This window comes from Neltuma alba, unplaced genomic scaffold (genome assembly GCF_004799145.2).
Source record: "Neltuma alba isolate B1F8T4 unplaced genomic scaffold, ASM479914v2 tig00011322_pilon, whole genome shotgun sequence".
Taxonomy (NCBI): Eukaryota; Viridiplantae; Streptophyta; class Magnoliopsida; order Fabales; family Fabaceae; genus Neltuma; species Neltuma alba.
In genome coordinates this window covers 411,682-427,333 of record NW_021636029.1, presented here as the reverse complement: position 1 = coordinate 427,333, position 15,652 = coordinate 411,682, and the positions used below count along the sequence as shown (strand labels likewise).

Genomic DNA, 15,652 nt, shown 5'->3' with positions numbered 1-15,652 from the left:
CTGCAAAACGGTGCCGTTTTTCTTGTTGAAGGAGCTCATGCCACTGCCAGACGCCTAGGCTTACTATCAATAGCGATCCAGGTCGGAACTTAGCGTAAATATTTCTGCGCTCTTTTCCAACTTCGACTTCAAGTCGTGGTATTCGTTCAGAAACACCTAGGCCAAGTCACTGCCCTAAGTCCCTAAACCATGAGTCGAGGAAGTGGAGGGGGATACGATCGTCATATTACTATCTTCTCACCCGAAGGTCGTCTCTTTCAAGTGGGTATGCAACTTCTCCTGTCTCCGACTCATGTTACAGTTTTATTCTGCTCTGGGGCTTCATATTTCAGATTTTCAATGCTAAGCAAAAGCTTTTACGAGTTAGAATCTCTTCATATCAGCTCAATTTTTTTCTCTTTAAACTTCTGTTATTGATTTTTTTTTTTTAATCCATTTTAGTCTGAAGGGTTCTTAATTATTGACTGTGGGTTTTCTAAATGCCAAAATAGAGTATGCTTTTAAGGCTGTTAAATCTGTGGGGATCACCTCAATTGGCGTCCGAGGGAAGGATTCCGTATGTGTTGTTACCCAGAAAAAGGTTCCGGTGAGTGCATCCTGTCATTTGTGCTTGCTTTCGGTATTTATGCAAGCTGTGAGCTTAAAGTTGCTTGAAATTAATAATTTGCTGCAGGACAAGCTCTTGGACCAGACGAGTGTTACACATCTATTTCCCATCACAGAGTACCTCGGTTTATTGGCAACTGGGATAACAGGTCAGGCTGATTTAATTGGGGTGTTTGAAATTCACTCTCAACAGAATATGTTTGTTGTGGGTGTTCTGGAAAATGTCACTGGAAACGTCGCTTTTGGAGCAGACTCGTCTTATAATTGCTTCAGAGATGTTGACATGATTCTTTGTTGTATAATAGAACTTTAATGTGTGAAATAACATTTTCAGTCTTTTTTTATTATATACCTTGAAAGAAAAGAAATTTTGGCATTCAGAGCTCACATTTGCTTCATAATGCTACTTCCCAGCTGATGCTAGGACGTTGGTTCAACAAGCAAGGAATGAAGCTGCTGAGTTTCGCTTTACATATGGATATGAGATGCCTGTTGATGTGTTGTCCAAATGGTAAATTGTTTGCTTATAAAGGAGATATCAGTAACTACTGCTTTGCAGTTATTAATTCGTTTAATTTCTGCAATTCATATGGCCATTTTATTGTTGTGCTAACAAATGTTTCCCGCACCCTTATTTGTGTTATTCACATATTATACAATAGAGAAGTACGTAAGAATATTTCCAGTTTCCTTCAAAGATGTAGTGTCTAAATCAGGGGTTTGATTCCATTCTGTACTTTGGTTTCCACAACATGCAAAATGTTGTCTGCACAACTTCTGCTGCAATCACTGGCATCTTTTGTGCTGGGATTTTGCATAAACTCTTGTTGCTTCCCTTCATACTTGGTAGATTGACAAACCCCAAAATAGTTGCCATGTGCCAATAAAAAGTTGAAACTGTGGAGCTTCTGATTGAATGATAGTCAAGTTCTGATTTTCACCCTTGTCACTAGGAATTGCTGCGTTTTATCTATTTATTTATTTTTTGGTTGGAGCGGTTGTGATTGTTTATGTTAGTTGATGTATTTGTTTATAAGATGTATGAAAATCACAAAATGCCACGGACACTTGTAATATAATATTTGTGCTTTCCGGGGCTGCTCTTATTTGCTCAAGAACCTTCAGTAAAAGGATGATTTTTTTTATTGCAGCGTTTTTTTGAGATAAAGAGAGCATTTTTTACTGCAGTTTTACTGTTGGATAGCTATAAGTTGTTAGGCGTCACCTTTTTCTTTATACACTGGGGGTGGATCCACTGTGCCATATATTGGCAGTGTGATGATCGGGATTCTCTTCTTCATAATGGAACATCAAATTGTTTTGCTGCTCTCAGTTTGGCAATGACGTCATACATTATCCTTATTTCCTTAATGTGATTGGAGTATTTACCGAAAACATAATTTAGTCCTTATGTTGGCTGCCCGGTTGATTTCTCATAGGAGAATATGGGTGGTTGCAAAATGCAATAAATCAGTTATTGCTTTTTTCATACTCGGGATCTTGACATTGATTATGATAATTTTCACGGATAATTTATTTGAATTGTAACATTGGAGTTAGATTTTCACACATGGCCAGTACATGTTGTGCACCTGACCATTGTTGGAAAACTATTGTTTCATAGGATTGCTGACAAGTCACAGATCTACACTCAGCATGCTTACATGAGACCGCTTGGAGTAGGTGTGTTTTTCATCCTTTTCATTGGAAAGAGGGAAAAAATCTCTTTTGTGAAATATTTTATCATCAAACAAGCTTGATCAGCCTATTATTGTTAACTTTTCTGAAGTTCCAATACTCTGCCCTTCCCTTAAAAATGGCTTGAGCACCCCTCTTCTCTTATGAAAAAATATATAGGATTCCTGTAAAACCAAAAAATAAGATGCAATTGAACCCATGTTGACCAAATATCAAAGTTTGGAACTTTTTAGACAAAAAATAAATAATTATTGTAAGCAAAGAAATACATTTTCTAATTATTTATTTTAATAGTAAAAATAATAATCTTACAATCTTATGGTCGAAGATGTTTTAGTTTTTATTTGGTATCAGGGAAGTTCTATGTGTATTTTCATAATAGAGGGGAGAGTTGTGTAATTAAGCCATCTCTTGGAGGGAATAGAGTGATTTGCTCTGCATTTTACTTCAATTTCTCATTATTAATGTTGCTTTCTTCTTTTTCATTTCCATTCTGTTGCGTTTTGAAGTTGCTATGGTCGTGGGTATTGATGAAGAATATGGACCCCGACTTTATAAATGTGATCCAGCTGGTCATTACTTCGGTCACAAGGTACATTCAAGATCATTTGGATATATTGTGGACTGTGGTACAAGAAGATACAAAGATATGCTAAGGATATATTCAGTACTGTAGAGCTAATGATGGAATTTCTTATTGATAATATTGTCCTGCACTCAGTTTATAATGAAAGGCTTTCATAAAAATTCTCATAGAATCGAGAATGAAGTTTTCATTCTGGACATGCCAAATCATGAATTAGTAACTGCATCCAATTTCCAAAAATATCCCAATTGTTTTGAATTTTCTCTTTTCGGAATGGTCATTAGAGAATCCCCATGAATAGGACCAAACCTTATTATATATAGGATGGATATAGCTAGATGAGGCAAAAGTAGCATCAGTTGATTTACATTTTCTGCTTATACTTTGGCAAAGTTGTTTGTTCATTTTGTATCTGTGCAGTTGATGTACTGGAATTAAATTATAGTGATGATAAGGGAATGGTTAATGAAAGAGAAAACAATTTATTTATTTATTATAAAGGAAAGAGAATTTCTAAACCTGGGTTAGACTGTGGAGACAATAGACATTAGTGACAGGTTTGTTAGAATTATCACTAGTATGATTATGCTCACAATCTCAAACTTAAAAATAAATTACATTACGCATTGATAGATGCTTTGGCTTGGATTTTATTCTTTGCATGTATGTGCTTGGAGGGAGCTTAATTTTTCTTTTGGGATGGATATATGATGTATTTAGGCCACGAGTGCTGGATTAAAGGAGCAAGAGGCAATTAATTTCCTGGAGAAAAAGATGAAGAATGATCCTTCATTTACCTATGAAGAGACAGTGCAGGTATTATTGCATTTTATGATGATTTGGGTTTGAGTTTTGAAATGGGCATGTGGAATTGTTTGACAAATGGACCATTAGATTCCTTCTAATTCCTGTTTTTGTGGTCCCGTTATGCATAATAGACTTTAAGTTCTTTGATCTCCTCTGGAATTACTGCTTGCTTTACACTTTAATTAATACTACCTCCGGTTCTAAATAGAAGATCTAAATTGCACTATAAATTAGATCTTATATTTAGAACTGGAGGTAGTGTGATCTATCAATGAACTACCTTCTGTTGGGTTGATCTCTTCCATGCTTTGACTGGGAACTTGTGTCTATTTTCTTGAGATGTATTAGTTGTTGCATATACTCTCTGCGGTCCATTGAGGCTTGGGACTTGACATTGTGTGAATTTGGTAATTCCATGTTTCAATTTGCCTTTTTCTCTACTTTTTTTTTTTTCCAATTTTTTTTTCTTATTTGATCACAGATTTGCTTCCCTGTAATAGCCTCTAGCTTTATGAAGCTTGGGAGGTGCTCCCAAACTTGAATATGCTTGATTCTGTTGAAAGAGTGGAAAATATATAGGTGGATTTTTAGATGAATTATGAGTTTTAAATGTTTTCCTTATGAAGCCTGTACCGAGTGAAGTTTTGTTTCCATCTGTCTGAATGATGATATGAAAGGTCTAGCAACAGTCTAACCGTATGACTGAGATGGTGAAGTTACAAGGTTTAGGTTCTCATCATATTTATTTGATAAAGACTCATAACCATTTCGTTTTATGAACATTAAATTCAATCCTCAACAATGTGGATATGGGATTTTAGCTGTTATTTGATGAGTCAATGTACAAACAGGAATTTCTTCTCAAGATTTTGAAGCATGCTTTATAATAATTTAAGATGCCATGATCTTAATGAGATTTGTCATTACCATGTCTAAAAAGTAATGAGAATAAATTCTTTTTTTTTTTTTTTGGGGCTATAAGAGAATTATGTTGCTGTTTCTGCTGGGATCCGTTTTTTATGATGCTTTTGTTGCGTTAACAGACTGCTATATCTGCACTGCAATCTGTTCTTCAGGAGGATTTTAAGGCCACTGAGATTGAGGTACTTAATATTCTTTTCTTCGTCACTTGCATTATAGCAGGTGGCTTTTCGTATGTACATTTATGTTCCTCTCGTGCGTTATTGCTTCTAATGTTTTATCTGGTGGATGACTGAATAAAGAGAAAGTGGGGATTAGGTGAATGGTTATGGTTTTAACAATGCCAAGATACAGATTAGACGAAGTGAATATCTCTTGCCTGTAGTTATTGTGTATACGTGTCATTTCCATAGGTTTTTTTTTTTTTTTGGGTTGCTTTTCTGGTGAGAGTTGCCTTTGATATTTGATTGACCGTATGGTGTGGCAGTAACGTGTTGAATATGCATTTTGCAGGTGGGAGTAGTGCAAAAGGAAAATCCAAAATTTAGGGTTTTATCCACCGAGGAGATCGATGAACATCTGACTGCTATTAGTGAGCGTGATTGATTTCCAAGCAATCTTGATGTGGAACAATTTTCATCTGTTATCTTGTATTTGCTTAAATTTTAGCTATCAAGGTTCCATGTTGCCCAAGCAGCTTGATGTCACTACAAGTTTCATCTGTTACTACGAAGAGGACGAAGTGAAGATGCCATGGATTTTTCTGTGTTCTACTTTGATCCTTCAAATATATTTAATATTCTATACTAATTCTACAGGTATTTCGGTCAGAAATTTCAGCATGTGTTCGTCAACATTATGTTTGTCTATTTTAACAAGAGATAAACACAACGTGATATTTGAGAACATGGAAAGAAAAGAACAAATCTTATGAGCAGCTGGAATTCAGAAAGAATTGATAAGTATGTTTGACATTTTCGTGAGAAATTCACTCGTGTGCATCAAAAGTCACAACCCACGAATTCAAAGGGAAAAAAGACCCAGTCCCTTATTTAAAAAAAAAAAAAGGACCAAGTCATCTGTCATCTAATTTAATACTCTAATTAATTGAAAAAGGTGTTGTTTCAACAAATCAAGGGGTTGGTTTGTAAGAAATGGATCTATTTATCTTGTTGCCCGGGTCTAGACTTCTGCTTCCTCCAACCAGAGTCTTTCTGATACTGATGCCTCTAAATATGGGTCTGGATTGAGCTACAGGTAGTTCGATGGAAAATAACAAAGCAGCAATAAGCCAATAAGAGAATTCAAGGATCAAATGAATTGTATACATACGTACGTATGTATATGTATGCAACATTTTTAGTCTCGCCACCATTCTGCTCCTTGGAAAGCAGCACTTTGTTTCTTAAATTCATTTGAAACTTTTCATAGTTTTGGATTTTCAAAAGAGAATACTCACCAAACTAATATTAAATATTCAACGTGTTTCAAGGATAGAAACAACATTTTGGCCTAATAAGAATAGCTAACGTTTTAATTATTTTTAAAAATTAGCATTTCTAAGCTTCATAACGAATTTGTCAGAAATTTATAACAACTTTGAAAACGGGACTTACAAGTGCTTTGAAAATGGAGTTTCCCACTATTCAACATTGAACTCAAGTAAGGGCATTTTGATAAAAAGAGATCGATAATATTTTTCTTATAATTTATAAAGGCCTTTACTCCTAAATTTTCATTTTCAAAATTTGAGGTTGTTACCCCTGTAAATCCGAAAGTGCCATTTTCTCTTCGCGTCAACGTATGGTTTTTAGTACTCCACGAGATTTTAGGTCGGTTTCAGCCTTCAACTGCTCCATCCCCTATCCCCTACGCGACACGTGTCCCTACCCATTTACAAAATAGAAAACATTGCAAAATGAACTGTTCCTCTGTTTTTGCTTAATCCAGAATCAACGAAACCGCGCAAAGGGTCCCCTTTTCTCATCACAAAAACTGAAAAACCCAAAAAAATAAAAAAAAGTACAGAACGAAACTTTGAGAAGGTCTCATTCATATTAGGTGCTTTACTATAATCTCTGATGACTTCGTGACCAGCCTCTCTATTCCTGTTTCCGCCAAAATCAGTTTCTTCAGGTTTGCCCAATTCTCTCTGTCTTTCTTCTCCCCGTTTTGTGATTTTGAATGTTTAGGGTTTTGGGTTTCAGAATTGCTTCACGTTCTTCTGGTTCACGCAAATTTTGTTGGGTGATAGTTTTCAAAAGTTTGTATCTTTAGCCTTTTTATTTCATTATTCTCTTTATTCTTGTCTTTCTGTTGATTATGTTTATTTTTTTCATCTCAGCTTTGTTGATTAACCGGTACGTTACATATCACTTCCTTCGTAGTTTTTTCTTCCGTGCTTTCAACACAGCTGATAACTGAAAATGTTAAATTCAAATGTCAGATACGAAGTTTCTACTTTTTTTTTGGGTGTTCTATTTTGTCATGATTCAAGCCCCTGCTTATGATGAGCCATTCTAGTTCCTTAAATTTTTAGGGAAGTTAAAAGTGGAGTTGGAGTTGGAATGTAGTGGCACCCTCATTTGTGTTTTCTGTAATCACTTGGTTATTAATTCACTAATTTGTCATCTTCCTTGCAGGAATCATAAAGTCATGGCTACTGCAACCATGGCTACTGCAGCCGGTGCAGCTGCCCTTTTATACTATACGCTAAACCGGAAATTACAGTCAGATACAGAGAACGGAGATGAAGAAGAAAATGTTAGTTATTCATCCACTATGGTACCTGTGGGAATAGACCGTGTTTCACACAGATTAATACAAGCCCCTGCTACATGGTTAGAGACCATATCGACATTGTCAGAGACTCTTAGATTTACCTATTCCGAGACTCTTGGCAAGTGGCCGATTGGGGATTTGGCATTTGGTATAAGTTTTCTTCTGAAGAGGCAGGTGAGGAATAATGCTTATTTGTTGGTGTCCCCGTGTCATCAACTTGAATTCATGAGAAAAATGAGGAATGTTTTTCCCCCCTTGTTTTCATCTACTAAATAGTGAAGAGTTTTCCCCCTACTGAAGACTGGGTAGGTGCATATATCTCCCGGAAAAAATAGAGCTGAATGTTTGATGGGCCATTCTATTAGGATGTGAAAATACTAAAGATTGGCTGGGTGCATATATCTTCAGGAAAAACTATAACTGAACGTTTGGCGGGCCAGTCTAAGACTTGCTATTTCAATAGGGCTTGTTTTTTCTCTTCCTTCTGCATCAATCAGGTTTAGTTTATTTTGGTTTTTAATTGTGAGATTTCAGCTTTATTGCTTTCCTGTATTCAAACACCCCCATGGCCAAATAAATTCAAATTAGATTAAAATTGTTTTTTTTTTTTTCCGTTGTAGAAAGAGAATCCCTTATTGAGATACAAACGCTTTCATATTGCTTGTATTTTTCATGTTATTATTCGTCTTGATTTGAGTGATTTAATGATCATTGAAGTTAAGATTGATTCCATATCATCCTCTGGGATGATGGTCCTGAAAATATCAGCTTTGACTCTTCCATTTGTAAGTTCTTCGTGTCAACTTACGTATAGATGAATAAGCTGATCTGTAATATTGCTGCTGACACTCTGTTGGCATTTTTCAAAGAAGCCATTTCCTTTGTTTCTGGAAGAAACTGGCTACAGTGAAGAGAATGTTCTCCTTCAAGAACCAAAAGCAGGAGTAAGTTTTGTCCAAGTTTTTGGTGGAAACTGCTAATAACTTGATGCCGCTGCTATGTACCGAAATATTCATTGCATTATCAAAGTTATTATTCATACTTCCTTTTAAGGAGGGTGAAAATTTAATTGACTGGGGCTATGTTTATAGAGGGAGAGGGGAAATGGGATCCCAAGGGAGATAGTTGGTTTATGAGGGGTTTTCTTTTTTTATCTTGTTTTGGGGAGAAAGGGCGGGGGATAACTGCATAGTAAGCTAGTTGCCCAATGGCCAAAATTAGGCAATGGTTGAATGAAAATGTACTTATTGTCACGTGATTAGCTATGTAGTGTTCAAAGTCAATATGATTTGTATACAATTTTTGTTAATTTGTTATGCAGATTTTGAAGCCAGCTTTTACGATAATAGTTGATCATGAGACAAGATGTTTTCTTTTGTTGATTCGTGGGACACACAGTATCAAGGATACTTTAACTGCTGCTACAGGAGCTGTCGTACCCTTTCATCATACGGTAGTGCATGAGGGGGGTGTTAGTGATGTGGTTTTAGGTTATGCCCACTGTGGGATGGTTGCAGCTGCTCGTTGGATTGCAAAGCTAGCAATTCCTTGTCTTATTGAAGCACTTGACCGGTACCCTGGCTATAAAGTAAAGGTAAATATTTTTTTTCTTTAATACTATGCTTTCCCTCTAACAATTCAATGCATTTGCTGATTTTGCAGATGTATTTTCTGCCTTGTCACGTGTTGACATCATTCCATTAAACTGAGGATTCTTTTGACCGATCAAACTTTCAGACATGAACACATTTGATAGAATATTACATCGATTCCTTTTTCAAAAATTGGTTTCTATTGATCAGCGTTGTGCACTTAGTTTTGCATGGCCAATGTTGATGAGAATATTATAGAATTTTAGTTTGACAGCTAAATCTTGTTTTTCAATTTGAAATCTGATAAGAACTTGATGTTCACATTTTAGTCAGCCAGCAAATGGCCGGTGCAGGCATTTTATAGGAGAAGAGTAAGATAGAGACAAAATCACCAACCACCATGCCTGGACTATACACTGAAGTTATTACAGAACTGAAAAATGGAAACGAAAGTTCATACACGCGACACTCCTGACTTTCAGGGGCTCAGGGACTTTTATCACCAAAGCCATACTAATTCTTTAACTTCCTCCCACAGCACACAATGCTAAAATGCTGTTGCGACTTATGACTTACAAGACCCGCACACCTTCCAATTGCTCAGAACTTGGTCCTTGGCCATTGGGCCCGTGTATTCCCATTATGCTCTTCCTCTTGGCTTAACTTCATAGAGGGAAAAATTCTGGGCCTTCCTTTTCTTTAAACAAACTTGATAGGCCTACTAGGCCCGTCAAAATCCCGAGTATAAAGTTTAATTACACTTGACCTGGCTTTTATCAGTCTAAATTTAAGATTTCTTTTTCAATGTTCTTTATGTGTAGATTGTGGGCACTCATTGGGTGGAGGCACTGCTGCACTTCTCACATATATATAAGAGAGCGAAAGGAACTTTTTGAGACTACATGTGTTACATTTGCTCCAGGTTTGTCAGCTTAGCATGATTCAGGTTGATCGTAAATCCCAACTTTCAGGGATGTAATAAAAGGTACAGCTTGAAACCAGCTGCTTGTTACTTGTGCAGCTGCTTGTATGACATGGGAGTTGGCTGACTCAGGGAATAGTTTTATCACTTCGGTTTATAAATGGAGCTGATTTTGGTGCCAACATTCTCAGCTGCTTCTGTGGATGACTTACGGGCTGAGGTGGTGAATGTTATCCTTAATTGGTTTTTGGTCTTTTTACTAGAGACGTGTGACCAGGACTCTACAGTTGTGTGGACTAATATTTTTGGCTTTCTTTTCATTTAAAGTATTCTAATAAGTTGCTTCTGAATCATGATGTTTGTGTTTTGTATCTTACGGTTTTAGCTAGTCTGCTTCATTGTTACAGCTTGAAACCGGCTGCTTGTTACTTGTGCAGGCTGCTTGTATGACATGGAGTTGGCTGACTCAGGGAATAGTTTTATCACTCGGTTATAAATGGAGCTGATTTGGTGCCAACATTCTCGGCTGCTTCTGGGGATGACTTACGGGCGAGGTGGTGAATGTTATCCTTAATTTGGTTTTTGGTCTTTTTACTAGAGACGTGTGACCAGGAACTCTACAGTGTGTGGACTAATATTTTTGGCTTTCTTTTTCATGTAAAGTATTCTAATAAGTTGCTTCTGAATCATGATGTTTGTGTTTTGTATCTTACGGTTTTAGCTAGTCTGCTTCATTGTGTATTGAAGTTATTATCTTGATTGGCAGGTAACAGCTTCTGCATGGATAAATGACTTGAGAAATCAAATTGAGCAAAAACAATCCAGTACTGTCTATCGCTCTGCTTCGCATGGGTTCTCGCCGCCTCCCTCCATTGCTACTGCTAAGGCAAAGGTCGCTGGGGCTGGGGCCATTTTACGCCCGTGTCAAATGGTACCCAGGTACTCTTCATGCACAAATTGGTTCCTCTTCACTTTATACCACCAATTATCATGCAACTGTACTTTACGTTCTCATAATCTGGATACCATAAACTGCCTTTGTTAAAACAGTTAAGATCTTTTTGCCCGTTTGTCTCTGAGATCACTCCTCGAATGGGAAGTCCTACCTACACTATCCACTTTGTCGTAAACGTAACTTGCGAGAATTAAGTTTTTATCCCTCTAATTCTGTTCTAACGTTGGAGGTTGATTTTCCGGTCTAAAATTGTGAAATGTGTCATTTTTTTTTAAATAAAAAATCTGTTTGATCTGAATTTTGAACAATTTCAGGTTGTGATGAGGAGAGCGAGGAGCATGGCTCATGCGGCCTGGACTCGTCCGCCTCTTGACTTGTCCTCTTGGTCATGCATGGGACCCCGTCGTAGATCCTCAGTTGCCCATTTGAATTCCAAAGAATCAGGAAGCTCTCCTAGATCTCCATCATCTGGCAATGCGGAGGGTTCTGATCCACTTCTGTCTCCCAAGAAAGGCATGAATGTGATTGCTGTTCAGAACATGGACCTTCCTGTATCTTCAAGTGTAGGAGGGTGGTCATCTGAAATTGAATGCTCTTGTGCTGATAGAATGAGTCCAGATGCTGAGGGAAATGTTGATCTGAATGACAGTGATGGCATTATGGAGCTGGAAACACATGAGGATAAAATGACCGAAGTGGAGCTGTGGCAACACCTAGAGCATGAGCTGTATGACAGAAATGAAAGCGAGGAGGCTGATGTGATAAAGGAGATGAGGGAAGAAGAAGCAGCCATGGCAGAAACAACTGATGGCCAAACCCAGAGCTCTGCTCTGGAAATGAAAGAAGTTCACAGGTTCTTCCCTGCGGGAAAGATTATGCATATTGTTACCCTCCACCCTGATGATGCAAGGAGGGAAAATGATGGTAGTTCAACTTCATCCTCTATGAGTTCAGATGATAGCCAGCCAGATGAGACTAAGATTGGGATTTTCCTAACTTCGAGATCTTTGTACAGTAAACTGAGACTTTCACAGACCATGATTAGTGATCACTTCATGCCGGTTTATAGAAGGCAGATTGAAAGGCTAATAGAAGAACTTCAGGAGGAAGAATCTAATAAAGAGGATCAAACTACTCGAGAGTTAGTTTAATAGGCAAGAACACTATGGTTAGACTTGTTTGTTTGCTCCATCCTCGTATGGATGGCATTGGGTGTGTTTTTGCTTGCCACAGCGGATTAAGGAAGAGCAGTTTTGTGTGCTGGTTCTGTTCCGAACCACCATGATGAGAGCCTCTGAAATTATCAATGATCAGTCGAGAGGTTAAGTAATTGGACACCGGCTGCTTTTGAAACTGATGTCAGGCCTGTCGGGGAAGAGTAATTGTAAATGATTCTCCGAGTCTCAAGTTGTACATAGTGGGTGGTAACGTAGTAAACTGAGCGGAGAAGAGGTTAAATTGATTCATTCTAATCTGAATGAATGTCTCTTTAGCATGAAACTGATCTGTTTGCTTGCATTTACTTCGTGCATGCAGGCAGTGAGAATGGGGTTGTGAATTTTACCTTTTTTACAGGATCAGAGCTTTAATGTCAAGAGATCTAAGATAGATCCTTGTGAACAACTAAAAGGTGGCATCTGCTTTTTGCATGTCATTTTAAGACTATATATATATTCAGGTTCAGCTGCCTTGAAAGGAGACTGACTGATCTTTTGCGTCGTAAGCTTCTGTGATAAATATAACATCTAGTTAATCAAAGTCCATAATAGTGGCTCTGGTTTACTAGCGAATGATCATCCACATCCTAAAGTTGAAATTTTCTTGGCGGATGACGGAATTCAGGGGGGATTGTGTGTCCGATTATGAGTCAACGACAGTTTAATCCTTCATTCGAGATACTCCTGCAAAATAAATAAAAAAACCATTAACATTTCACAATAATAATTTATATAAAGTTGTATGAGTCCTTATAAAGTTGTTGTGTGTCCTGATACTAAGGACAAGAGAAACATACAATACCTCTATTGTTTATAAGCCTAATACTTCTCTTAGCTGGGATGCAGAACTTTTTAAGTCTGTCTATTAGACCAATGTCAATAATAACTCATACTATCCACGATTTTATATGTAAAATTTATTTTATAATGTAATTTATATTCTATAGTGTATTTTATATTAAGGACTGGAGGTCCGGCTAGTAATAATATAAGTTGTTGGGTTAAGTAGACTAGAGAGGATTTGATTTTGTTCAGATAAAGTGAAATGTCTCGATGTTGTTGATAAAAAATACCAACAATTGATTGACAATGCTTGAATTTAATTGTGTAATCTAGTCCTGAATACTAGATAATCTAACTAAAAAAGAATTATGTATGTTTGAATTATATAAGTTTCAAATATCCGAATGACGTTTAGCGAATTAGCAATTAAAATAGGTTAAAAATAATAAATAGGTTAAAAATGTATCTTTTTTATTTTGATTTTCTCTTATTTATTAAGGGTGTGTTTGGCTCAATAGAAGGGATGGGATGGAATGGGAGGGATTTTAATGGAGAAAAAGGCGATGAAAGGGAGGGGAGATTTTAATATTACCTTGTTTGGATTAATTCGGGAGGAGGGGATGGAAGGAATTTTAATGTTACCTTATTTGGTTTAGGAAGGGAAGGGAGGTAAAATATTTTTGTATAGATGACTTTGTCCTTATATTATTTAAAGTGATTTTTACAAACTTCATAGAGTAATTAATAAAATATAATTATAAATGACATTTAATATATGAGATCAACTCTTTATAATTAGCAAAATTAAATAAATAAAATCATAATACATAATTAATAATTATAATTGTTTTTATATCTAAAATTATACTGAAAGCTATGAGTAATTATAAATATTTTTTAACCTGATCTTGAAGTAGATTCTTAAATAGCGGCATCCATGTTCTTTCAAATTCTAGAGCAACTTGGTCCCCAACTTTATAATATGCGTATATTAGAAATGGTATGGTTTCAGTAGGCAGAGACACGATTGATGGAAAATCTCTCGTCCCACTCTGCTGTGGGCGAACGAAATTACTGAAGAGAGCCGAACCCAAGAAGGATGGAGAAGCTGTCGGATGAGCTGAGTTCCAAAGAACAGAGATGGAGGTTGCGGCTGAAAACAAACACAGTGTTTATGATTTCTTTGTGGTAAGGACAGAACGGTAAGATGGAAATATTAAAAAATAATATGGGCATATTAGTCAATATAAAACAAAAATATTACCATTTCCTCCCAAATCCTCCTAATTTTGGAGGAAAGGTTTATGTTTTCCCTCCTCTCTTAAAATTTTTATGTTGCCAAACAAAAGAAAATGATCAAAATCTTTCTCCCTCCCTCCCCTCCACTCCACTCCAAATCATACCAAACGCACTGTAAGAGAGTAAATGAGAATCAATAAATGAGCAAATGATGAAAAAGAATATATGTAAATAATATTTAGAGAGTATTAAATATAATTAACTAAGGGCAAAATAGGAGAAAAAGTAATAAATATTTAGACAAACTCAGAAATAAAACTTATATTTTAGAATCGACTGATTTTTTTAAAATGAAGCTTATATATAAGAACGAAGGGAGTATAAGATATTTTCTTGTGCCAACCAAAGAGGGCACAAATGATTTACCAGGCCGAGAATGTACATGGAGGCATGGAAAAACAAAGCCCAGCATTAAAAAGAAAGTCTCAGAATATCTATTTACACCTTCATCTAAATATTTTTGTGTGCGCTAAGAAACAGGAATAAAGTTACTAGACACTCATACAGTCACGTGTTGCAAAAACATGGAAATAAAAAGGAAAAACGAACCTTTTTTTTTTTTTGTGGTTCTTTGAAAAAACACGCAGGAGAGTGTAGAATCAATGAGGAAGGATGATAATGTTGGTTTGAAAGCTACACTGCATCATGCACAGCATATGTGGGTCTTGGATGTCCAACTACTTATTAAATACAGACAAATGAAAGTGGGTACCAACAATAATTAATTTGACCTTTTATTTACAGGTTCAATGTGTCTTTATGAATAATCATCCACTCATAGTAGATATTATATATTACTACTTTTATATAAGAATTAGTTAGTTAATTTGAGTAAATTAAAAAAATTAGCTAAAATAATTATTTATAATGAATAAGTGTTATCTATCCTAAAATATCCTTACTAATCATATCTATTAGTTAGAACTACTATTTAATGAAACTTTTAATACGTGTAACTATTATCAGGATTATTTTGAAAAAAATAAATAAATATGAGAAGCAAAATATATTAGAATCTTATATTTAAAACCAAATTGAATGTGAAACGAGCTCTTATATTGAGGACTAGAAGTAATAGTATGTATGTGTGTGTATGCAAATCTATGATTTGGACAAAATTGGAGTAGTTAGTAGAGCTGTTTATGAGAGGTCAAAGTCTTTGAGCAGATCATAAGCGCTATTTCCATGTGAATGATCTTCATAGGAATCCAGAAAATAAACCTATCACCAAGTGTTACTGATATAGCATAACAAACTTGGGCTGCTATGGAAATTAAATATCATCCGCCTGATTTGCAACTCATTAATCAAGAATTTAAGATTGATTTCACAGTTTGAAAACGCTATCTCAACAACTTTTTTTGGCTTCACTGATCGGAGTCGGCTTCCAATTATGCAAATCCGGATCCTACAGAACTTGCTCCTCGTACACGGTCAAATCGTAAATCTATCGTGAAGTTTCTCTAGAGATACTAAACGCTGTAA

General features: G+C 36.1%; 1 protein-coding gene and 1 pseudogene across 1 annotated transcript; both read left to right on the top strand.

The window, feature by feature from the left end:
• On the top strand, positions 1-5,524 carry LOC114711842 (proteasome subunit alpha type-6-like). Its single transcript, XM_028896269.1, has 9 exons — positions 1-265; positions 492-586; positions 674-755; positions 1,021-1,117; positions 2,231-2,289; positions 2,814-2,896; positions 3,611-3,706; positions 4,741-4,800; positions 5,132-5,524. Exons 1-9 carry the CDS (start codon positions 190-192, stop codon positions 5,222-5,224), a joined length of 741 nt encoding a protein of 246 aa, XP_028752102.1. The 5' UTR covers positions 1-189; the 3' UTR covers positions 5,225-5,524.
• A 1,749-nt stretch (positions 5,525-7,273) lies between these two features.
• On the top strand, positions 7,274-12,491 carry LOC114711878 (uncharacterized; annotated as a pseudogene).
• The last annotated feature ends 3,161 nt before the right edge of the window (positions 12,492-15,652 follow it).